At 44.2% G+C, this 22,511-nt stretch overlaps 1 protein-coding gene across 2 annotated transcripts in view; it reads right to left on the bottom strand.

The window, feature by feature from the left end:
* Positions 1-542: 542 nt before the first annotated feature.
* The window catches only part of Lyrm4 (LYR motif containing 4), a 115,369-nt gene continuing 93,400 nt past the window's right edge, over positions 543-22,511 (bottom strand). For both annotated transcript variants that reach the window (XM_059263166.1, XM_059263167.1), the window contains one exon: positions 543-991. In XM_059263166.1, coding sequence (XP_059119149.1) covers positions 955-991 — 37 coding nt within the window. In that variant the 3' untranslated portion in view covers positions 543-954. The remainder of the gene's footprint in view (positions 992-22,511) is intronic.

Here is a 22,511-nt window from a genome sequence, read left to right as displayed (position 1 = left end):
TCACTGCAGCAGCCCGAAGAGGGAGTCATATCCCTGGAACTGGAGTTACAGATGGTTGGCAGCCACCATGCCAGTTCTGGGAATAGAACCTGGGTCCTCTACAAGATCAAAACACACTCCCAAGTGCTGAGCCACCCCCACCCCACCAGAACTGTATTTTAAACATTTCAATCTCTGGGCACTTCATTCCTGAGGACTCTAAGGTGCTAAACAGATGTACTCAAAAGGTATACGTACTCATAAGGTGTTCCCAGTGTCTCTGGTGTTAATCAGATCCCGAACTTTAGTGTGACGGCCTCCCCTGGGGATTACCAGAACTAAGATTCCAATGTGCATAGGTTGTGGAGGGGCTTGGGACTCTGAGCTTGTAGATTTGAGTGATGGGGCTGTACCTTGTGCTCATCTTGATCCAGGCCCTTATTGCCTGCCTCTGAACTGGAGCCTGGACTTGCCTTCACAAAGGCAACCTTCAGATAGTGGTGGGACCTTCCTTTTGGGTTCCCACTTTTACAGTTCCTGTCTTGTCAGGAAATAAATGCACATTCACTGTAATGGGTTTATTTGGTACAAAAGGGTAGGGAGATAATTCTGTTTATTTTTAAGGACTAAGACACAAAGTCTGCAAAAGCTCTATACATAGGTGATCTGTAAGATGGGTGAGATGGAGAGGAGACACAATAACACATGGCATTATTCTGAGTGACCTCCAGTTCTTCATTCTGACACCTGCATTGAAATGCATAGCCATTTCTTCACATTATGGCTGTGACCGAATGCAAATGTAACCCAGTTTCTCAGCTCCTACAAGGCAGGCAGAGCAAGAGGCTATGTTCAGCCCATAATGGGAGGTTCCACACCATATAGAATGGATGCTGAAGGTGGTCAATTCTGCTGCTGGAGGCTGTTTCCTAGTGCTGGGCTCCTATGTCCTGGGCTTCTCTTGATTCTCAATGATCAGCTTGTCAGTCGAATACAGTTGGCCAATATGCACCTGAAGGCAAAGAAGAGACACAGGTTAAGAACTGTTGGACTCTGTCAGCTTTGGTTTGAGACAGTGTCTTGCTATGTAATTCAGGCTAGCCTTGATTTGGCCATCCTTCTGACTTAGCCTCCCAGGTGCTGGAATTATAGATCTGTGCCACCAGCCTGGCTTCATTTCTAACAACTACGTGCAGGTGCCTGTCATGGCAGACTGATGCCTCTGGAAACTGTGCCACAGGACAAAGTTCATCCCCATGTGCTATTGCTAGTTCCCTTATATCCCCCTCCCAGGCTCCCTGCTATGGGAGGTTAGTGAGAACCCCGCATTTCTCTCAAATGTCACCATGGCCAGTCTTGGTATCTGGAGCTGGCAAGGCTATCGACCAGGCTCCCTGGTTGCCAGCTGAGGGCAGAGCCATTCATGTGCAGAGCTCTTACCCCATGGGAATTCCTTCCTTTCCAGGGAGCAAGCAGCCTGTGCTGTCTATGCTGGGCTTGTCAGTTTGTGTTCACTATTCCTGCTCCATCTTTCCTGCCTCTTTTCTTCTGTTGTGTTCTTTTTAATTAAGTGTCTCTGTTGGTATCCCAATGCCCCCACTACCTCAGATGCTAGAGCGGCAAAGCAGGGCTGTCCCTTTTCTAAAACAAAGAGTTGTTGTCATGGTTTCTCACTAAAGGCACTTCCTTGGCGATACTTTAAGGAACAAACAAAACCGGGGAAGAAAGTGCTGAGCATTAGGCCGTCTGTCTGGATCTCAGCACTGGGACACTCTCTATGGACCATCTGGGGCGAGAAATTGCTCCTTACAAAGACAAATAAGAGCACACTTCCAAAGGCCAGGGCTACCACCCAGAGTGGTCATGTGTCAGAATCCAGACTCTCTCAAGGGTTCTTCTCCCTCCCCCAACCCCCTTGCCCCACGAGATAGGGTTTCTTTGTGTAGCCCTGGCTGTCCTGAAACTCAAGAGATCCGCCTGCCTCTGGCCCGAGTGCTGAGATTAAAGGTGGCGTCACTACACAGGTCCTTTTCCTGCCTTAGTGCTCTAGGACCCAGGAGAAGGGAGTGTGTCGTTAGCAAGAAGCATGGTCAGTGTGGTTTGCTCCCACCAATGGTGGCTGCTGCAGAGGCTCTCCTGACTTCCCTGTTTTCCTGCACATTTGTCTTATCCTTGGTCTGCACTTGAGTAGACACCCACACAGGAAACTTAACAGATACATTATCTAAGTGCAGAGTGTGGAAATGAGTATCAGTGCAGGTGCTTCTGTAGTCAGCAACAAGTGCTTTAGAATAATTTTGAATGAAATTACAGTGGTAAGCTTGCTTCTGTGTCTTTGGTCTTGTCTTCTCATCAACACAGAAAATGCCAGATAGATGGGACCTGGGAAGGTGCATTTCTCGGAAGCAGGACTGTGAACACTTTGGTGAGCATGGCTGGGACCTTGTTCAGGTCTGGTATTGGTATTAGGTAGAGTTTTGTTTTTTTTTTTCCTCATTTATCCATGAATTTTCTGGATTTCTAATCCTATCACAATCCTAGTGAGTGGAGAGTGGAGCCAAGGGCTATTTGGGGTTCCCACCTTGACAACCTGAAATAGCTGTTGGTGTCCTGAATCATGTTTTAAGAGAAAAACCAGTGCTTTTCTCAACCCTGTATATTTGTAATATTGTAAATTGTAAGAAAGTACATATTCATAAACTTTTATATATTAGTAAATTGTTTGGTACAATTTTAACTCACTGAGATGCTAGCTCTGGAGGCTGGGTTGCCCCTGTCCCATTTCAGACCCAAGCATGTTTATGTCAGTGTGTCCTCCCAGCCCCTTACCTATCCAGCCCTGAGAGAAACAGAAAAGAACAGAAGCCAGCCCAAGAGCAAAGATCTCAAGTCCTCGAGAAGAGGAGAGCAGCTTGTTAGGATCAAAACCGCAAGTCCTTGAACACAGCTGGGAGGTAAGTCATTTTCAGGCACCTTCTCAAAGCAACTCTGCTACTGTTTATCCCATGACACAAACATAAAAATGCCTGTGGTGGAGGGCTAATCCCGGTCTCCCCAGGAGAACATTCCTCCTGGAGCCTTCTCCTCCAGCGCACACTCTGGCTGACTGTTTTGCTTGTAGGAACTTCCCCAGTCAGTTTCTGCTGGATGCTGTATCTGATCTGATGTCCTACTGTATTTTTGCTGTTTTGTTTTTTCATTCCTGATTGCTATATACTTAATAAACATACTCCTTCAAAGCCAAAAGTATGGCTATTGTGGGTCATTCTCATATGAAACAGACCTATTGACTCACTATCAAATAGTTTTCAGAAAAAGTAAAATACAAATAATTTTTTAAACAAAGAACCAAATCACTATTTTTTGAAATGTCTACATATGTGAGCTAGGTTAAATACATTATTTATTTATTTAACTTTATTTAACATTAACAGCTCAAGTGGGTCAGAAGGGGTGTGGGGGCAGGGAATAGGAGGAGAGGAGGGAGGGGAAACTGTGGCTGGGATGTAAAATAAATAATTTATGAAAAAAAATCCAGCTGTAAGTCATTTTCTTAATTAGTGATTGTTGGAGGAGGGCCCAGCCCATTGTGGGTGGTGCCATCCCTGGACTAGTGGTCCTGGGTTCTATAAGAAAGCAGGCTGTGTGAGCCAGGGGAAGTCAGTAAGTAGCACCCTCCATGGCCTCTGCATCAGCTCCTGCCTCCAGGTTCTTTCCCTGTTTGAGTTCTTGTCCTAACTTCCTTCAATGATGAACAATGATGTGAAAGTCTAAGCTAAATAAATGCAATTCTTCCCAAGTTGCTTTGGTCATGGTGTTTTGTAGCTGGAGTTTTCTCTCCAGGTCCCACCAAACCCCAGCAGTCCGACAGCCCACTTATAAAATAAACACACAGACACTCATATGCTTATATTATTCAAACTGTTTGGCCTAATGGCTCAGGCTTCTAGCTATCTAGTTCTACATCTTAAATTAATCCATTTCTATAAATCTATACCTTGCCACGTGGCTCATGGCTTACCAGCATCTTCACATGCTGCTTGTCAAGGCGGTGGCTGGCAGTGTCTCTCTGCCTCAGCCTTCCACTTCCCAGAATTCTTTTCTCTGCTTGTCCCACTTATACTTCCTACCTGGCTACTGGCCAATCAGTGTTTTATTTATTAATCAATCAGAGCAACATATTTGACATACAGAACATCCCACAGCAGTGTTTCATCACAGTAATAGTAACCCTAACTAAGACATTTGGCCTTCTTTCTCCTTGGAATACGAACATGATGGCTGGAACACCAGCAGCTATTTGGCACTGTGTGAGAAGTCAGATCTGGGAGTCTCACACTAAAAATGAGGGTACAGGGGAAGTATCCGATTCCTAATGTTCATGGAGCGGCCTGCTTGTTTAGGGTATCCTCCTGGCGGCGGGGGAGGGGAAACCCATTGTTTTAAAAAGCTATTGTTATTTTGATTTTGTGTTATGCAGCTAAAACCAACTGAATATACACTGAATATTAGTATATGACTGATAGGGAGAAAAAAAGGTCAGTGTCAAGAAGGAAGTAGACCCTGTCCTGTTTATAATAAAGGAAAGTGTCCCTATGACAGAGGTACCACTAAGATAATGGCAATGTTCCAAGTTTAAAGACATCATGAAGGGACTTCAGAAAGTTTTCCTCCCCAAACATCGGATTGCATTATGGTACATAGCTGTTGACATTTTGGTGGGAATTTTTTGGGAAGCGGTCCTAGGGTTGGACTCAGGGTCTTGTACATTATATGCAAGCACTCTATCACTGAGGTAATACACTCCTAGTCCCTTGTCCCTGTCCCCAGTCAGTTAATTTGTAATAGGTTTAAAAATGTGCTCACTTGTACAGTGTTTTCCAGCATGCAAAGCCCAGTACACAATCCCTAGAACTGTATAAACCAGGTGTGGTGGTGCACACCTGTTATCCAGCACTTGAGAAGTGGAGGGAGGAAGATCAGATGTTGAATGTCATTTTTGGTATATACTGATTTCAAGTCCAACCTGGGCTACATGAAACCCTGTCGTTAAAAAGTAAAAAAAAAAAAAAAAACCAACAAAACTAAAGAAAGTGTGTGCACATACACAAAACAAGATATTTAAATTGAGAATTGTAACTTGCTCATTCTACTTAACTTCATGTTAGGATCATTCACCATTTTTCTGAACTAACATCTCTTTCAAAAAAGATTTTTTTTAATCGTGTGTGTGTGTGTGTGTGTGTGTGTGTGTGTGTGTGTCTGTGTGTGGGTATATACATATGAGTGCAGATGCCCACAGGAGCTGGAGTTACAGATGATTGTGAGCCACCCAATGTGGGTTCTAGGTCCTCTGCAAAAGCAGAAAGCATTCCTACCTGCTGAGCCATCTCTCCAGCCCCTGAACGAAAATCTCTAATAGTTGTATGAAGATGTGTCATTATAAAGATATGTCATATGTGTTTAGTTGTTTCACATTATGAACATGCAGACTGCTTCTGGTTAACACTAGGATGACCACTTATATGTCTTTCGTGTGTGTGTGTGTGTGTGTGTGTGTGTGTGTGTGTGTGTGTGTGTGTGTCTGTGTCTGTGTCTGATTTTTTTTTGTTAATGAAAATTTCTAGAAGAAGAGTTACTGGGAGTAGGTATGGCATTCTTAGGAAGCCTGAAAGAGCTTCCAAATGGCTTTCAAGGAGGTTTGCTTGTTTTTGCAGCTGATAGATGCTCCCTCTGGTGGTCTGTCTGAAGGCTTCGGTGACACAAGACTGAATTCACTTTGATTCAAGTATCAGTCAGGTTTTTAAAGTCCATTTAAAATTTCAGTGCTGGGATAGAACCCAGGGCCACATGTATGTTATATTACACGAGTGCTTTCCCCTTGAGCCACACTCCCAACTCTTAAATAAAATCATTCAGATGTGTAATTTTATGGCTTGGGTTGTGGTTTATGCAATCAGATCTTGATAATGTAAATAGTGTTAAGTAACCAAAGACGAATGAGAGCTGCCAGTCTCGAATCTTGTCTGCACATAGTCCTCCCCCGGCTGCTCACCGGCTCTGTCTGTGAATGTTTCACACACTGCAATCAGGCTTCAAGTCTCTGACTTCTGTGCCTTTCTGCCTTTCAAGAGAGGCTCCCTTGATGTCCACCCCAGCAGAGCCTGCCCACCCTTTGGGCTTCCCTGGTTGAGGCTTCCCTGGTCTCCTCTGTAGAAGGGGCTCTCTTCCTGAGAGTGCATGACAGAGATGGCAACACTTGTATGATGTTCACATGTCCCACACACTGACCCCACATGAGCCTGTTTCAGTGACTGATGGAAGGAGAAGGCAAGAGGGGATGGAATTACTGAACTGCTGCTCTCATACCCACAGCTCAGGATAGGACAGGCATGTGAGCAGTGTCCAGTAAGTACTGTCACCTACCACCTACCATATAATGATGCTCTAATCAAAGACACATGTCCTATGTGATGGTGGCCCTATAAGATCGTATTTCCTAGTGGCACTGTAGCCATATTAGTTTGTGCAAACACACTCTACAATGATCCCACAGTAATAAAATGGGCTAATGACATATTTCTCAAGACATATCTGTCCCATCAGTAGTGAAGCACGACTGTTATTTGGTAACTGAAAATGGTGGTGTCTTGTAGCCTATGGCCATAAGACTCTATGCTGGCTACTGTGAAACCTAGATCTGCTGCGACTAAGTGTAGAAATACAGACCCAATGAAGGCAAGCTGATAAAAACAGCAATAGGATGATCGTTTCCTGAAACAAGAATGTCCACTGACTGTTGAACAGAACCAAACAGTTGGCTGAGCAGAGGGCTTTATGCCATAACTCAGGGCTATAGGGATTAACCCAGAGCAATTACAGAATAGAAAGTGAAACACTGAATTCATGCAGGGAGGGAATTCCAAACAGCTATCTAAATGAGTGCTAGAGCTGAGCCCACAAATGTACATCTAACTGCCCTTTTGCATTTTTCAGGCTGTACAAGTCGTCAGCACACTCAGGAGGCTAGTGGGATTAAGGCTGTAGCACTGATGACACAGCATGTTGCCATTGGGCTGCAGGTTAAGGGAAGTAAGGAAGTGCAATTAGCAGCCTCAATTTACAGCCCCCTCAGAATCCACAACCGACTTCCACAGCCAGGCCAGACAATTACTGTGCATAAATTGGCCATTAAAATGGATCACACTTTTTTTCTTCTATAAAGTTTGGGAGTTGGCATTAAAGTCTATCAGAAAAATACAGATTATACAACTACGAGTAGATGGGGGAACTGAAACATAGACAAAGAGGTTGCTAAAGATATAGCAGGATCCAAGAAAACAGAATAGGTCTTAGTCTCTGAGGTCTTTACTGCTAACTCTTCAGAAGTGATGTGCAATCACCCTCCAATGTATCTGAGACTCAAGGGCAGAAGAGCTGGACTCAACAGCTGGGACTTGGGGAGGGGAGAGAGACCTGCCAGTGGACTGAATCTGCCCTGCCAGGAGTTCTAAACCTGCCCCTGCTACTTCCTGCTTGTTTCATGGAGTAGCAGAGAGTCAAACTAGAGGATAGGTATGGGGAGCATTTATTTAGCAACCATTCTAGCTGCTCCCAGAGTCCAAATACAGGGAGGCACAGTATTGCAGCCAGTGAAGGGCAGAATCAACTTCGTATAGCCATTCCTCTAGGCCTTTGGTGTTATCAGGAGCCAGGGATATCAACACAGACCATGGCAGCAATAGGGCCATGAATCCAGACATGAACCCTTGCCTCTCCCCTTGGCATTGTTATAAAAAGTCCTTTTGAATAAAGCTCTGAGCATGGCTGGGTATTGACCCAGGGCCCTCCTGAAGCTATCCTGTATCTCTGTCTTTCTTATGTCTCTTTTTATTTTTCTATCTAATATTTCCTCATTTCCTCATTCCTCTCTCCACTCTCACAAGGAAGGAGAACACCTACCAGTTTACCAGCCTGGGATACACTGTGTTTTCAGGGTGGCCAACACCATATCTGGCAAGATCGTCATAGAAAGCCAAAAAAAAATAAAATTATCCTCTTGCCCAAACTTAGAAATTTAGAATGCTTCCTCTCTGGCATGGTTTCTCATTACAGCCCCGGATTAACTTATAACTTGTTATGTTGTAGTCCCTGGCTGGCCTCAAACTCCTGGGAATCCTGCTTCAGCCTCCTGAATGCTTGGATTACAAGTGTGAGCAATTGTGATCAGCATCTAAAACAGAGTATAATGAAATGTGAGACAAGCCATGCTCATGGAAGGCATAATTTATTTGACTAATAAGAAAGAGATAGAAGCTTAGTGTACAATACATGCTCACAATCCCAGCATCAGGTCAAGGTAGGAGGTCTATAAATGTGAAGCCAGCCTGGGCTCTAAAGCAAGGCCTGATTCAGGGACAAAACAAAACAAAGGACCAAACAAATGAAACACCAAAGACAATGATGTCAAAGACAGAGAGCAATTTGAAAATAAAAATCTGAAATCACTTTTGGGATACAACCAAAATAGCATGGTGCTCACCAGAGGTGGAAGGTTGACAGAGCAGAGCCTTTCACACTGGACCCTGTTATGAATTAGCTGATACACAATCCTCCTCTTGGGGATTTGACTAGACTTGAATAGGTTACTGAGAACATTTCTCTGAAGATCCTTAAGTATGTGGCATATATTGCTCTAAATATATTTCTGTATATTTTAATCTAAAAATGTTTTTCCCAAGGTGATCATGAATTTCTAGGAAGACACACTGAATTTATCCTGTGTTTCTATACACTCAGTTTCAGAAGCACATTTTAAAGATTTCTCACTTTCTCAACATGGGGCTACACTTACCAGGGGATTTGAAAGGCAATAAACACAACAAAACACCTTTCAGCTATCAATTAATGAACCTCCTATGAATTCCAGCTTGAGGCCTCTTCTCACAGGGCAAGTGATCAGCTGTCTGCTCTCGCTGGCCTGCATTGAGGAGGGCAAGCACAGCATCAGGGTCTCTGGCTTATGCAAACACCAGACAGCTTTTCCAACTGTGCAATGCAATCAGTGATTCTCTGTGACACCACTGCAGCCTCGTTGTAGCTGTCCATTCTGTCGTTAAGCCCTGACTTAGAGACACTAGGACATTCTTAATGAGGACAGAGGTGGTGAAACGAAATTTGTTCCTCTCTTGTTCTCGCTCCTGGCGAGAGTAATGAACAGGGTGTGGGGTGCAGCTCACTGGTAGAGCTCACTGCTTGGCAATTTTCAGGTGCAATTATCATCACTGAAAAAAAGAAAAAAGAACAAATATACTCCCCTCCTCACTTCCCACATCACAGCTTGTAATTAATATTATCCTTGTGCTCAGGGACAGAGAAAGCAGATGCAGGAGTGTGTGCTCTCATTAGTATATCCATGCATCCTGTTTACACTGGCTGTCCCTGCAGGATTAGTGATACACAGTGATCATTCTCTCAAGTGTGCCGGTTTGGACAAGGAGTGACATGGTTATGAATCTTCCCTGCTGTCACCAGCTTTCTGGGCCATCTCATTATTTGCCTGGATGTCTGATGTTCAGTCACAGAAGTAAGCCCACCATGTGAGGGCCATTCTTTGCATTCCAGTAGGGAATTGAAACTATTGTAAGGGACCTCAAGGAACTGTGGCCTCCGAGGAGCCTGAAGTCACGGGCTGCCAGAAGCTTCCCATTTCAACAAGTTTTTAGTTCTTGCTACAGGGATGAATCTGTTTCGAATGGATGCAAGTGTGGGTGCAGAGACTCCTAACAAGGGCCATATCCCTAACCTGGGGGTTAGTTTTTCCAGGCAGTCACTGTCTGGATAACACTTGAGTTGCTTATTAGGGAAGTCATGGGATGAGGGGAAGGCCAGGCCATCCACTGCTCTTTCTCTTGACTGACATCCTTGGGTGATAAATGACAGGAAGTGTAATCTAAGGAGATTAGGGCCAACCACTTACTCTTACTTTTATTACTGAATGAATACTTGAAAAAACAAACAAAAACCCGGAGCAGAGCATTTCCCCACCAAGTCCTTCCAGAAGACAAGGTCACACACAGCAAATGAGATGGAGAAGAGACTGTGCAGTTTATGGTGTTCTGTAAGATACTAGTGCCTGTGCACTGCTCCCCAGAGCTGGGACTTGTGGATGCTTCCAGCTGCTGGTATAGACCACTGCTCAAGGTGGGGAGGTGGTTAAAAAACAGGAGACAGGCACTTGTTCTTCTAGCATATTCTCCCACCTCTGCTGGGGTGGGTAGAACTGGTAAGGCAAGGACAGTGGACACAAAGATGCCCAGCGGGAGTCCCTAGAAGCCTCGTGGGGCATTACATAACAGGCTCTGTGAAATGATAGCCTCTGAACAGAAGACCCAACTCAGGCACTCTGCCCTTCCTGGAACTGAGCAAAACCTGAGACCCAAACATCACGTCAGAGTAAAACTTGGTACTTTGCCAGGCATGGTGACAACAGAGTCTGGGCGAGCTGCCAGAGACAATGTTCCATCAGAGATCACGCTCCTGCACCAAGGGTGAGACCTAAGCTTGGTACACGTCAGTCCCTGAACTCACCACTTCAGGTCACCAGCACCTCACCCATAGGCCCTCCCCTGATACATAGTTATTAGCAAGGCTGTGAAAATGCCCACCACCCCTCCTAGATTACAGGCCAGAATGAGCAAACTCCTGACTATGTCTGTCCTCTGCTCTGGGGAGTATCTTTTACAACACTGGGACAGCGGGCTGCCTCTTGCTATTTACTCCTTTAGGACCACTGTTATTAGGGTAAATGAGAAGGCAGGCTCAGAAGCTGATCAGGACAAAGGACAGCCCTGCTTAGTTCACACCATTGCAGATGCTCTGTCCTGCCTCTGCTTCAGCTGCTTTCGCTCTATTATCTCTGCCAGTCGATAACTGCCCAGTACCTTACCTGGCTAGACACTGGACAGCTCTGATGTCTGCATAGTTTTATGTGATTCTAAGTTTTGGATTTGTGGGCTTCCAGAATTGAGAAGTCATTACTGACAGTCATGGTTTCCTTAGCTCTGAACACAGCAGCACCCGAGTCAAGGTAAAAGCCTCATAGCAGAGTCAGTGCTGAAAGACTCCACTTAGGAGCCAGGGTCACACTTATTTTCAAATTTAGGTCTATGAAATGCACTCATTTACTGGGATTCACAGTGAGTGTCCTCTTTTCTGGTTGTGCTCAATCATTTGTACACTCAATGCTTTCTGGAAGTTTTTCTGGGTGCATTCTATCTCATACCATTCCTAACAGGATGATACAGCTGCCAGCAGCTACCCTTTCTGTGCCCTCGTGAGCTGACGTCAATGAGGCACATGCTGGAAGGGCTTGGAAACAACAGAAATAAATGAGCAGGAAGTCTCAGGGCACTTTCCTACAGCTGTTCTCAGTTGGCCATCTAGAACAGGTTCCCTTGTCCCCACGGCCCACAGGTTTGTAATGGCTACATTGTGACCCTTTGCTCACAGGCCCACAGGGAGTTGTACATGACATTCAAGGGCTTTAAGGCATGTGGTCAGCAGCATTTACCTTCCAGGGTTTTAGCGCTGGCAAGAATGACATTACAATTCAGGGTCACTTCTGACTAATTGGGATCCTGTATATCTCCCCCTCTAACAGTCAGGCTGTAGAACACACCATGACAGTCACTGGGAGAAAAATATCAGTATAAACCAGACTGCCTGGCAGGGCCTCAGAGGGGCCCCATGTCAAAGTGGGAGCTCACTGCAGCTCAGTGGTGAGGAGACAGCAGCTGGGCTGGAAGCATTGAGAAAACTGGCCAGGGAAGTGCAGGGAACCAGGGGCATCAGCAGCAACACAGGCAAGGGGGCAGAACAGGCAGAGACATAACCTCTGTTAACACAGACATCCCCACAGTGCTACTTCCTGAATGTTCCCCTAGGAGCCCCAGGTAACAAAGTAAAGGAGACATTTGAGTTCATGTGTAAGATTCTTGCCTTTCTTGGAATGTCTGGGGGAAAGAAGGCCCTTGGCCAGGGGCTAGGGCAAGGCTATTTGTAGGAGATTTGTGAAAACGTCTAATAGTACCATCCCTAAGTAAACAGCTGCTCCTTATGCCACCCCCCCCCCCAACACACCGGATGCCTGACCCTCACATTTGGGAACTTTTCTTCTGTCTCCTTCCTTCTGGATGCCCCACACTTACAGTTCTCATTTGTTAGTGCCCGCTTACTGTTTTCCAGCTTGGCCATCTTTCATTCAAAGTGGTCATGTACAGGCCTCAAAGACAATGTCCTGTACATCACCCCTAGGGAAGGGGCTCACGAAGAGTCTAGGCTACTATTGTGAAGGGGTCTATTTGTGAAGACAGGCTTCTTTCTGGCCACAATGCTCAGAAAGGGAAGTAAGAACCATGTGGCCCTTAGCTTGCTGTGGGAAGTTATTCTGGATGGGGCAGGCAGAGAAGCCAAAAGCAGAGCCTGAAATGCCACTAGCCTGGTCTGATGAGACCAGGGCCTTTGCTTACTTCAGTCAGCCTACTGGTGGTGGCTCTCTGGCACTCCTCAGCTCTTCTCCCAAGCCCAGTCCCAGGTCCTGGAGCTAACTTAGTATATGGAAAATTCACTGTGGACTTTGGAGGAAATAACAGCCTTTCCAAGGTCCCCAAAGCTGTTACTGAGTATTCCTTCCAATTAGACACCAAGTGTGGTATGAATAGAAGTGGTCCCCATAGGCTCATATATTTGAATGTTTGCATTAGGGACTGGTGTTACTTGACTAAGGATTGAAAGGTATGGCCTTGTTGGAGGAAGTGTGTCACTGGGAGTGGGCTTTGGGGTTTCAAAAGCTCAAGCCAGGCCCAGTGCCTCTCTCTAGCCACCTGCAAATCTGGATGTAGAACTCCCAGCTCCTCCAGCACCATGTCTGCCTGTCTGTTGCCATGTTTCCCACCATGCTGACAATAGACTAACTTCTGAAACTGTAAGCCAATCCTTGCAGTTAAATGCCTTTCTTATTAAGAGTTGCTGAGGTCATGGTGTCTCTACACAGCAACAGAACACTGACTAAGACACCAAGTACGAGAAGCATTTTCAGTACCCGAAAGCCTCCTGGAGCCCCTAGCAGAAGTGTCAGCCTCAGCATCTGAGTACTCCCTTCCATCCACTTTCGTGCTCCACAGTGTGAGCCACAACTCCCGAGACAGGACAAGAGGGACACTACCTTTGGCAGATGAAATGAAAACCAACCTACAGAAGGAATGAGCCACGCCTTGAGTCACAAACCCACAGTGGCTGCACTTCACCAATGCTCTGCAATGGCTGGCGACACAGGGCCTTTCTGCTTTCACTCGCCCAGAACAGATCGGGCTGATGACAAGACCCTGGCCAGCCTTGCCTGGGCAAGTGGTCCTGGCTCTCATCCCTCTGCTCTACTGAGGCAGGAGTTAGTTCATGACAGGCAGTAAGGAGAGGAGGAAAATTACAAGTTGCTCCCATATTTCAGTGAGAATACACATTAGGTTTAAAAAAAAAATGTTCAAGTTAAAACTTTAAAGGCAGGAACACTGGGCATGAGAAACAAAGAAGCTTGTAGCTGGTCATAAGCTAGCCAAGTGGACCTAATAGGAGAGAGACAGGCTCTGAGAAGTAAGGCCAGTGTTGGCGGGCTTGCTGGCTAGGATCCAGGAGACCCTCTGTGGAACATATGCTAGACAAAGTTGCTCTTTTAAATATTATTGCTTCTAAAGCAACTAATTAAAAGAGGTTGAATTGTAAGTAAATACAGTTTCTAAAAGCCTCCATCCATTTCAGGAGAGAACCCAAATTGCCCAAAGGACCAAGAGTTAAACATGAGGGGGTTAGGAACAGTTGTAGTTACATCTGGACAGCTGTGCTAAGTCAGTTCTCCACCATGATAAAGCACAAACCAAATGTGAGAACAAAGAGAGCACAGCCCCAAGACAACTAGCAGGTCAATGACCAGCAGTTAAGACCAACAGCTAAAAAGGACGAGTGAAGGTGGACTCAACCACCCCTAACTGGGCAGGAAGGACATGGACTGAGCATGATCTTTTTGTTTAGGCCAGGGGAGCATGGATAGTGAATGGGGCCTTCTAATAGGCTAACTAATAGAATTACCTTAGCCTCAGCCCCACTGTCATCATAATTCTCATAACAAGTCTTTACTCCAGGTTCCTCAGTGTTCAGCTGCTTGACCCCCTCTCACCAATGCCAAGAGCTTTGTTTTTTTTTTTATGTTGAACCTTTAAAAATCTTAGGCCTAGGGCTGGATAAACGGCTCAGTGGTTAAGAGCACTGGCTGCTTTTGAAGAAGACCCTGATTTGATTCACAGTACTCATATCATAGATCATAATCAACTTCATTTCCAGGGGATCAATACCCTCTTCTGGCCTCCATGGCTGCTAGGCAAGTACGTGATACATAAACATAGATACAGGCAAAACACTCATACACATATAATAAAATAAAAATAATTGAAACAAATTTTAGGCCTTCCCCTCACTTTCTTTAATATCTCACACTTCACAAAATTTTCCTTAATAGATTTTCCTTTTGCCATGCTTGGTCCTGAGTGTCTGTGGAATGCCACTGTCTCAGGGTGACTTTTGCTGGCATCCTAAGTCTCTGGGACACATCTACCTTGCCTCAGAAAGGTACCGTGGAACTCAAAACTCTATCACTATGGTAGTGCCACTCCCGTCCTTATCCTCTGTGCTACCCAGGAAGCTGTTTCCAGCCACAGAAGCAGAAGGACCACAGAAGGCAATTTGGAATAACTGTTCTCTGGAGGCCATGGGCTGTCCCTTCACATGGGCTTACCTTCACCTGTTAAGGGGCAGAGGCAAGGGAATTCATCCCTCTCCTAGACACGGTTTTGTCACTGCTGATTTTAAAAAGGGCCATCACTAGGCCTTTTCTTCAATTTCATTTGCTTCAATAAAATCCTAAGATGCACATTGACTATGATTTCATACTTCCATGTATAATAATTATAGAAGCAACTGATACTGTTCAGCATTTTAAAGTTTCCATAGTATTATATACTATATTGGCTCATCTGATTCCTATAAGGTATAGGCAGCAGATATCACCATCACCACATTATCACTACCACCATCCTACCATCACTACCACTACCATTATCTTCATCACTGTGGTGGTTTGAGTAAGAATGGTCCCATAGGTTCGTATATTTGAATGCTTAGTCACCAGGGAGTGGAACTATCTGAAAGGATGACAAGGATTAGGACTTGTGGCCTTGTCAGAGGAAGTCTGTCACTGGGGGTTGCTGTGGGATATTCTGTATGGCAAATGTGTTGCTCTGATTGGTCAATAAATAAAACACTGATTGGCCATTGGCTAGGCAGGAAGTATAGGCGGGACAAGGAGGAGAATAAAGCTGGGAAGTGGAAGGCTGAGTCAGAGAGACACTGCCAGCCGCCAGGATGACAAACAGTATGTGAAGATGCCAGTAAGCCACGAGTCACGTGGCAAGGTATAGATTTATAGAAATGGATTAATTTAATCTGTAAGAACAGTTAGCAAGAAGCCTGCCACGGCCATACAGTTTGTAACCAATATAAGTCTCTGTGTTTACTTGGTCGGGTCTGAGCGGCTGCGGGACTGGCAGGTGAGAGAGATTTGCCCTGACTGTGGGCCAGGCAGGAAAACTCTAGCTACAGGGGGTGGGCTTTCAGGTTTAAAAAACTCATGCCAGGTCCAGTCTGTCTCTCTGTCTCTGTCTCTCAGAGACTGCTCCAGCGCCATGTGTGCCACCATGCTCCCTGCCATGATGATAATGGACTAAGCCTCTGAAACTGTAAACAGGTCCCCAATTAAGTGCTTTCCTTGGTAAGAGTTGCCTTGGTCATGGTGTGTCTTCACAGCAATAGAACAGTGATCAAGTCAATCACCATCATTACCAATGCCACTGCCATTATCTCTACTTTACAGGAAAAGAGATCAAGGGTCTACAAGGTAAATTTATCAAGCTTCATGGAGTTAAAACTTATTACTTTGACTTGAAGCTTATTTCTAAATTTAAATTCTTTAGTCTACATACAAAATGCCAGTTAATTCTGTGAACATGATATGGATTTAAAAGTTTGTGTAAAAGAAAATTAAAAAAACAAAGAGCCACAATCCCATCACCGTAAACCATTTTTACCTCTGCATATGAATCCTGTGATAGGTTTACATGGCCAGGTAAAATCAGTAGCTTCATGTGGCTATGCTATTTGGTGTTACTAACTACAATTGTGTGTGTGTGTGTGTGTGTGTGTGTGTGTGTGTGTGTGTGCATGTGTGCTGGGAATAGAGCCTAGGGCTTTCAGCATGTTAGGCAGTGTTCTGACACTGAGTTATAACCCAGCCTGCCATACCTATGTTGGAGAGTCTATAAGGCTGACTGATCAGAATACTCTGATTATGGAGCCTTGGAACGCTGCAGATCCAGACCAATTTTCCTTAGGCTATTTTTAGTCCCACTAATATCTGTTCACTGTGACATTTATCTGATCTAACATCCTTGTGACTATCATGTAAAACCTTTTGGGAGGTATTAAGAGATAAGTAGTAACCACTAACCCAAAAGCTAAGAATGCCATCAACATCTGAAACCTACAGCAGAGATTTCCCCACTCTCTTGCAACCTGCTTACGTGATATTCTGACCAATGTATTTGCAAACTGCTTTGATTTTTGACTTCCTTTTGCTCTTTAACTATAAAACATGGTATTTGGGGCAATGTGAACTCACATTCCTGGGCAATGGTAACTCATGTGATTATAGGGTAAACTATTTGTTTTCTTTGAAGTAAAAGGTTTGTTTTGTCTTAACAGTGAGCATTCTATCACCACACGGCAAACACTGTATCTCAGTAGCTGGAGTCTCAGCCTCAGCTAAACGTGAATGATTCTAGGACTGTTTGATGTGGTAACTCAGGCTTGTAAGCCAGCACATAAGAGGCAGAGGCAGAAGGGTCCCAGCTTTGAGGTCAGTCTGGGCTATACATGGACTTCTCGGTTAGCCTGGGCTTCAGTGTGAGGCCATCTCAACAAAGTCAAATACAAAACAACAAAAGACTTTCACCATTCTTGTGTCCTTTGCCTCTTCTTTCACTTCTTTTTCCTCCAGACCCAGGTGTGGTGATTGGAATGAGAAATCTCCCCCACAGGCTCATGTATTTGAGCATTCAATTTCCAGTTAGTGGCACTATTGGAGAAAGTTTTGGAACCGTAGGAGGTTGAGACTTGCTGGAGAAAGCATGTCACTGGCTTTGAGGTTTTACAGCCTTGTCTTACTTCTGGCTGAATATAATCAGCCAGCATCCAGTCCTGCTGCCTCTCCTGCTATATGGAGCCCACCTCTCTGAACCTGTAAGCCCAAATAAACCTCGCTTCCTTAAATTGTTTTAGTCATGGTATTTGATCACAGCCACAGCAAAGTAACTAACACACCAGGCTTCCTCTGGGTGGAAAGAATGGCCTCAAGGAAATTAGGGAAAGGACACAATTTAACTTCAAATGCACCAAGAATCCCAGTGTGCTGACTTCATGAGGCACTGAGGGTGTCTGTGGAGGAAGCCTTCCCTTACTACTTCTGCAGTGCTGTATGAGGTGCCCGAGTCCCTGGGGCAACCCTAGAGGCTATGTTAGTCAGTCTTTGTCACTGTTTGTCACTGCTGGTACCACCCTCAGAGATATTCCAGCCACATCAGTTCTTGGCACGCATACCTGCAGAGGTTCTACAGTTTACTTTTCTCATTTTATTCTAGCTCCAGGCCCCGAATCAGCTCTTCTCAAGCCTAGAAGTAAAGGATGGTCTGGGTTTGAACTGGCACCTAGGTGGTGGGCAAACACCTTGTTATGGTGGAACCTTAATGTCTCCAAAGGCCCACATAACAAAGACTTGATCATCACCTGGGGCACTGCTGGGAGGTTTTGGAATCTTTAGGGGGTGGGGCCTAGAAGAAGACATGTTTCTGGGAGCGTGGCCATGAAGGGGATGATGAGACCTCCTCTTTTTCTCTCTTTCTTTGCTTCCTGGCTGCTATGAGGTGAACAGCTTTTTTCCAGCCTAGGTTGTCTACACTGAGATGTGGCCTCATCATTGCCCCACAAGCAAAGGAGCTAACCAATGAAGTACTGAAGCCTCTGAAAGAATTAGCTCATACAAATCTTTCTTCCTTATAAGCTAAAACTGACTAACATACATACTCCTCTTCTGCCAGTTCCACAGACAGCTCCCATAGCAAAGGGACCACAACCTGTTCCCAGTGCTTGACATAGTTCTCACTCCCTCTCTGATGAATGCAGGAAAGAATTCTAAGAGGAGACCTTGTCCAAGATCCCAGGCAGACCTTGGTAGAATAAGACCCAGAAGGTGGACTGGGTACCAGCAACAGGTGAATCTGGCAAGGGAGAGATCCTCCCCAAGCTTGCTCCTCTAAGCATTTCTCACACATGTAGGGACACTCATGAACCAACAAGCTTTGGGTCTGGAAGATGACTCCCAGTCTTCACATGTGTGTTTAGTGACAAAAGCTGTGCTCAGGGGTTTTTGTTTGGACCTGTGAGTCTCAAATACAACCTGATATATATACAACTGTCCTCTGGGCAAATGTCTGGTGTGTTTTGGTTCACACAGGGTAGGTTATCCACTGCTTTCAGCAGCAAGAGGAAGAAAACCATGACCTTGGATCTAACTCTGACAATAATGACTGCTAGTGTGACAAGTTCTTATTCCAAGGTAATTTGTAGAGATGTCTAAGCCTTTGCTGTGCTCAGTTTCTCCACTGGAGTGACATGTTCCTATCACTTAGCTTTGGGACTGTATTATGATTGCTTTTAATATCCATGATTTTTGTTGTTGTTACTGATAGAAACATCTTAAATTGTGCTAAGGCTAAACAGTGCTCACCCGAGTTGCAAGAATATAAGCTTTTCCTCTCTATTGGAAGAAAGTGTTAGATGAACCCCTAACATCTTTAGTCCCCGGGAAGTGTCCTGGACAGAGAGAGGTCATCAGTGCAATTGATAATGCTCAGGGACTAGAAACAAATCCTTTAAGACAATGGAGAGCTCAGAAATGCAGCTGCTATAAATACTCACACATTCAAGGGATGTGAATTACAAAAAGATACAGCCCAAGGAAAGGTATGTAAAAATAACTATGGAACAGTAAAAGAAACAGTGTAAGAATGATTTTGTAAAATTAAACCTCAAAGAAATGGACACATATGCCCACACAAAAAGGTGTCCAAGGATGTTCCCAGCAGTAAAATTCACAGCCACAAAAAAGCAGTAAGAACCCATATGCACATTAGTCATGAGAAGATGAAGAATGGTGGTAAAGGTAGAATTCTCATATGGACTACTACTCAGTCACAAAAGAAATGTAGTTTAGACATATGCTACAACATAGATGACCTGGGTAACACTATGTTAAGTGAAAGAACCCAGACATAGAAGTCATACATCTGATGAGTCTGTTCTTCTGAAATAACTAGAACATGCAGTCTGTACAGACGGGATACAGATTATTTGTGTGAGGATGAATAGAGAAGAGGAGAGAATGAGGAATGACTGAATGGTTGTGGGGTTCTTGTATGGTATCCTGAAAATGGTTTTTTTTTTTTTTTTTTTTTGGTTTTTCGAGACAGGGTTTCTCTGTGTAGCTTTGCGCCTTTCCTGGAACTCACTTGGTAGCCCAGGCTGGCCTCGAACTCACAGAGATCCGCCTGGCTCTGCCTCCCGAGTGCTGGGATTAAAGGCGTGCGCCACCACCGCCCGGCTTGAAAATGTTTTAAATTGTTTTAAAATTGATTTTGGTGGTTGCTACACACAGACTACCCTAAAAACAGGAATGCATTTCCAATGGGTACACTTTATGGCACGGTGAATCTCAGTAAAGATGTAAAACATGTTAAGTGATTTTGCAGTTATTGCTCCAATGTCATCTGGACTGTGCTGTGCTCTGTCACATGGAGCCGTTGGACACTTGAAACATGGTTGATCAAAGTTGAGACGCTCTGTAAGTGTAAAACACAAATGGAGTTTCTAAGATTTGTTTTGGATACACTGAGTTAAAAATAACAGAATCCTAGAACTAAGCTTGCCTGATTTAAAAAAAATATTGTTAACTAGGTAATTTAAGACTCCATGGCTGGCTTGAATTTATACCACACATTGTATTTCTTTTGGATAGTCCAGATTTGATATCTTTTAAAACTAATTTTTAATTTGTAAAAGTTTTTTTTTTAATTGGCAAACTAAACATTACATCATTTTGCAATTCACCATATTCCCTTTGGCTTTTGTTTTTGAAAAACAAACATGTGAATGGGAAGTTTACATAGGTAGTATGGAGAGGGCCTTTATGCTCCTTGCCCTGTTTCTATGCTTCTGGTGGTACATTCTAACAGAACTACAGCACAGTATGCAACCCGGGGAAGTGACATTTACACCATTTACATTTTTCTGTGTATCACCAATCAGCACCTGGTGAGGAGAGCCTGGGGATACAGTGGGAAGCAGTGTCTAGAGGTTGTTGACTCTCAGTAAGATAAATGGGGCTCCTCTAGGGATAATAAAAATTAAGTAGAACCCAAATGTAGGCTTCTCACTGTATGCAAAGGGGTATTTTATGGAATCTGTCAATGTTCAAGGAACTGCCCCTTGGAAACAGTACACCCATCATCTCACATAGCCATACTCCTAGCTCAAATTGAGGGTGTCATGGACTTGCAGAATCAGGACACTCAGTGGCCTCATAGACATGAGTCCTGTCTCTAGCTCACCAATCACTAAAGGCTAAATGAAGCTGTCAGATTTGACAGTCGCTACACACATCCCCTTTGAGGAAAGCCAAAGTGACAAGGTTATGGGGCTGGCTGACAGCTGATAAAAATGACCACCCTTAACTTTTGCCTTTGCAGGGAGAGAAATCATGTGATGATTTTGTGGTCCACTCCGAATGAGCTGTCAGTCACAAAAAGGAGGATTTGGAGACGATGCTTCCATCCTCTTTTTCATCTCCACAGCCACGCCAAGAACATGTCTTCTGAACCCTCTTTGTTCACATGCCATGTTCACAGCGCTTGGACATGAAGCACTGTGTGGGAGAGGATCACATTCACTGACTCTGCTTCCCTCCACACTTCTGAGGAAGTCCCACCGCACTTATGGGTTATATCCATGTCTGTAACTTACCATTTAGAAAACACATAGAAATAGTATCAAATTGTTGAAAATTCTAAAGGCAAAAAAGCTTTTGTGAGGATTCAGCAGGAAAACTTAAAAGAAAATTCTTGTCATATTAAACACCAATCATTTCGTGATGACTGATCATTTTAATCTTACTCAGGCTTTCCAAAATTTTATTTAAAAAAATGGGTAAGAGTAGGACAGCAGATTTTGGATAGTCTTCGTTGTCTGATAGTTGCTGAACAGGCAAGGATGGGAATCTTCTAGAAGCAACAGCCAGACTGGCATGGGTTTAAAGATAGCACAGCACTACCATGACCCATGAAGGCTCAGAAGCCCTCCTGTGGCTGGAGGTGTGTCTCAGTGGTGAGTACTTGCCTAGCATTTGTAATGTCCTTGCTTCCTCTCCTAGCACTAAAAAGAGGAAGAAAAAAAAAAAAAAAAAAAAAGAGAAAAGAGAAGGAAAAAAAAAAAGAAGTCCTCATCCATTCTGCCTCTGTCAGTGATTCCAAGCCCTCCATCCCATGCAGGACAGATTTCAGACTGCTCTGATGCATGGGTCACATAAGAGACTAAGATTCATTTGATCTTGGGTACTCTCTACACATCAGATATTTAAAAACACACATAACCAATAACCTACTTTCTGTCTCTATAGATTCCCCCACTCTGGACATTTCATATGAATGGAATCATTCACGTGTCACTTTCATTTAGGCTGTAGAATGCATCAGCTGTTCATGACTGAGATTATGGTATGGACACCTGGGTGGTTTCCATCTTTGGGCCATTGTAAATAGTACTGCTCTGAACATTTACACACAAGTTTTTTCCTTAACAACTGTTTCAATATTTTGTGGAGTGTGCCTGCTGGTCAGATAGCAGTTCTATGCATAATTTATTCAGAAAGTGACAAGCTGTTTCCCACTCATCAGGACAGGGACATCTCTCCAGGTGAATCTGTCTGGCTAGGACTCAAACCCAGGTTGGTTAATTAAGAACAAACATCAATTTTTATATAACCCAAGTAACAACAACAACAACAACAACAACAACAAAAAGCCCTCCAAAAAACAAAACACCAAATCAGCAAAATTCAGACACTAAAGCTGACTACTACATTAAACTAATGTAAGTGGAGCCTACAGATTTCTTTTAAAAACTTTCAAAGACATTATCATCTGGACCTCTATTTTTTTTTTTTTAAAGATTTTTTTATTATGTATACAATATGCCTGTACACCAGAAGAGGGCACCAGATCTCATTACAGATGGTTGTGAGCCACCATGTGGTTGCTGGG

The sequence above is a fragment of the Peromyscus eremicus genome, chromosome 5, assembly GCF_949786415.1.
Source record: "Peromyscus eremicus chromosome 5, PerEre_H2_v1, whole genome shotgun sequence".
Lineage (NCBI taxonomy): Eukaryota > Metazoa > Chordata > Mammalia > Rodentia > Cricetidae > Peromyscus > Peromyscus eremicus.
This window is presented reverse-complemented; position numbering and strand designations above follow the sequence as displayed.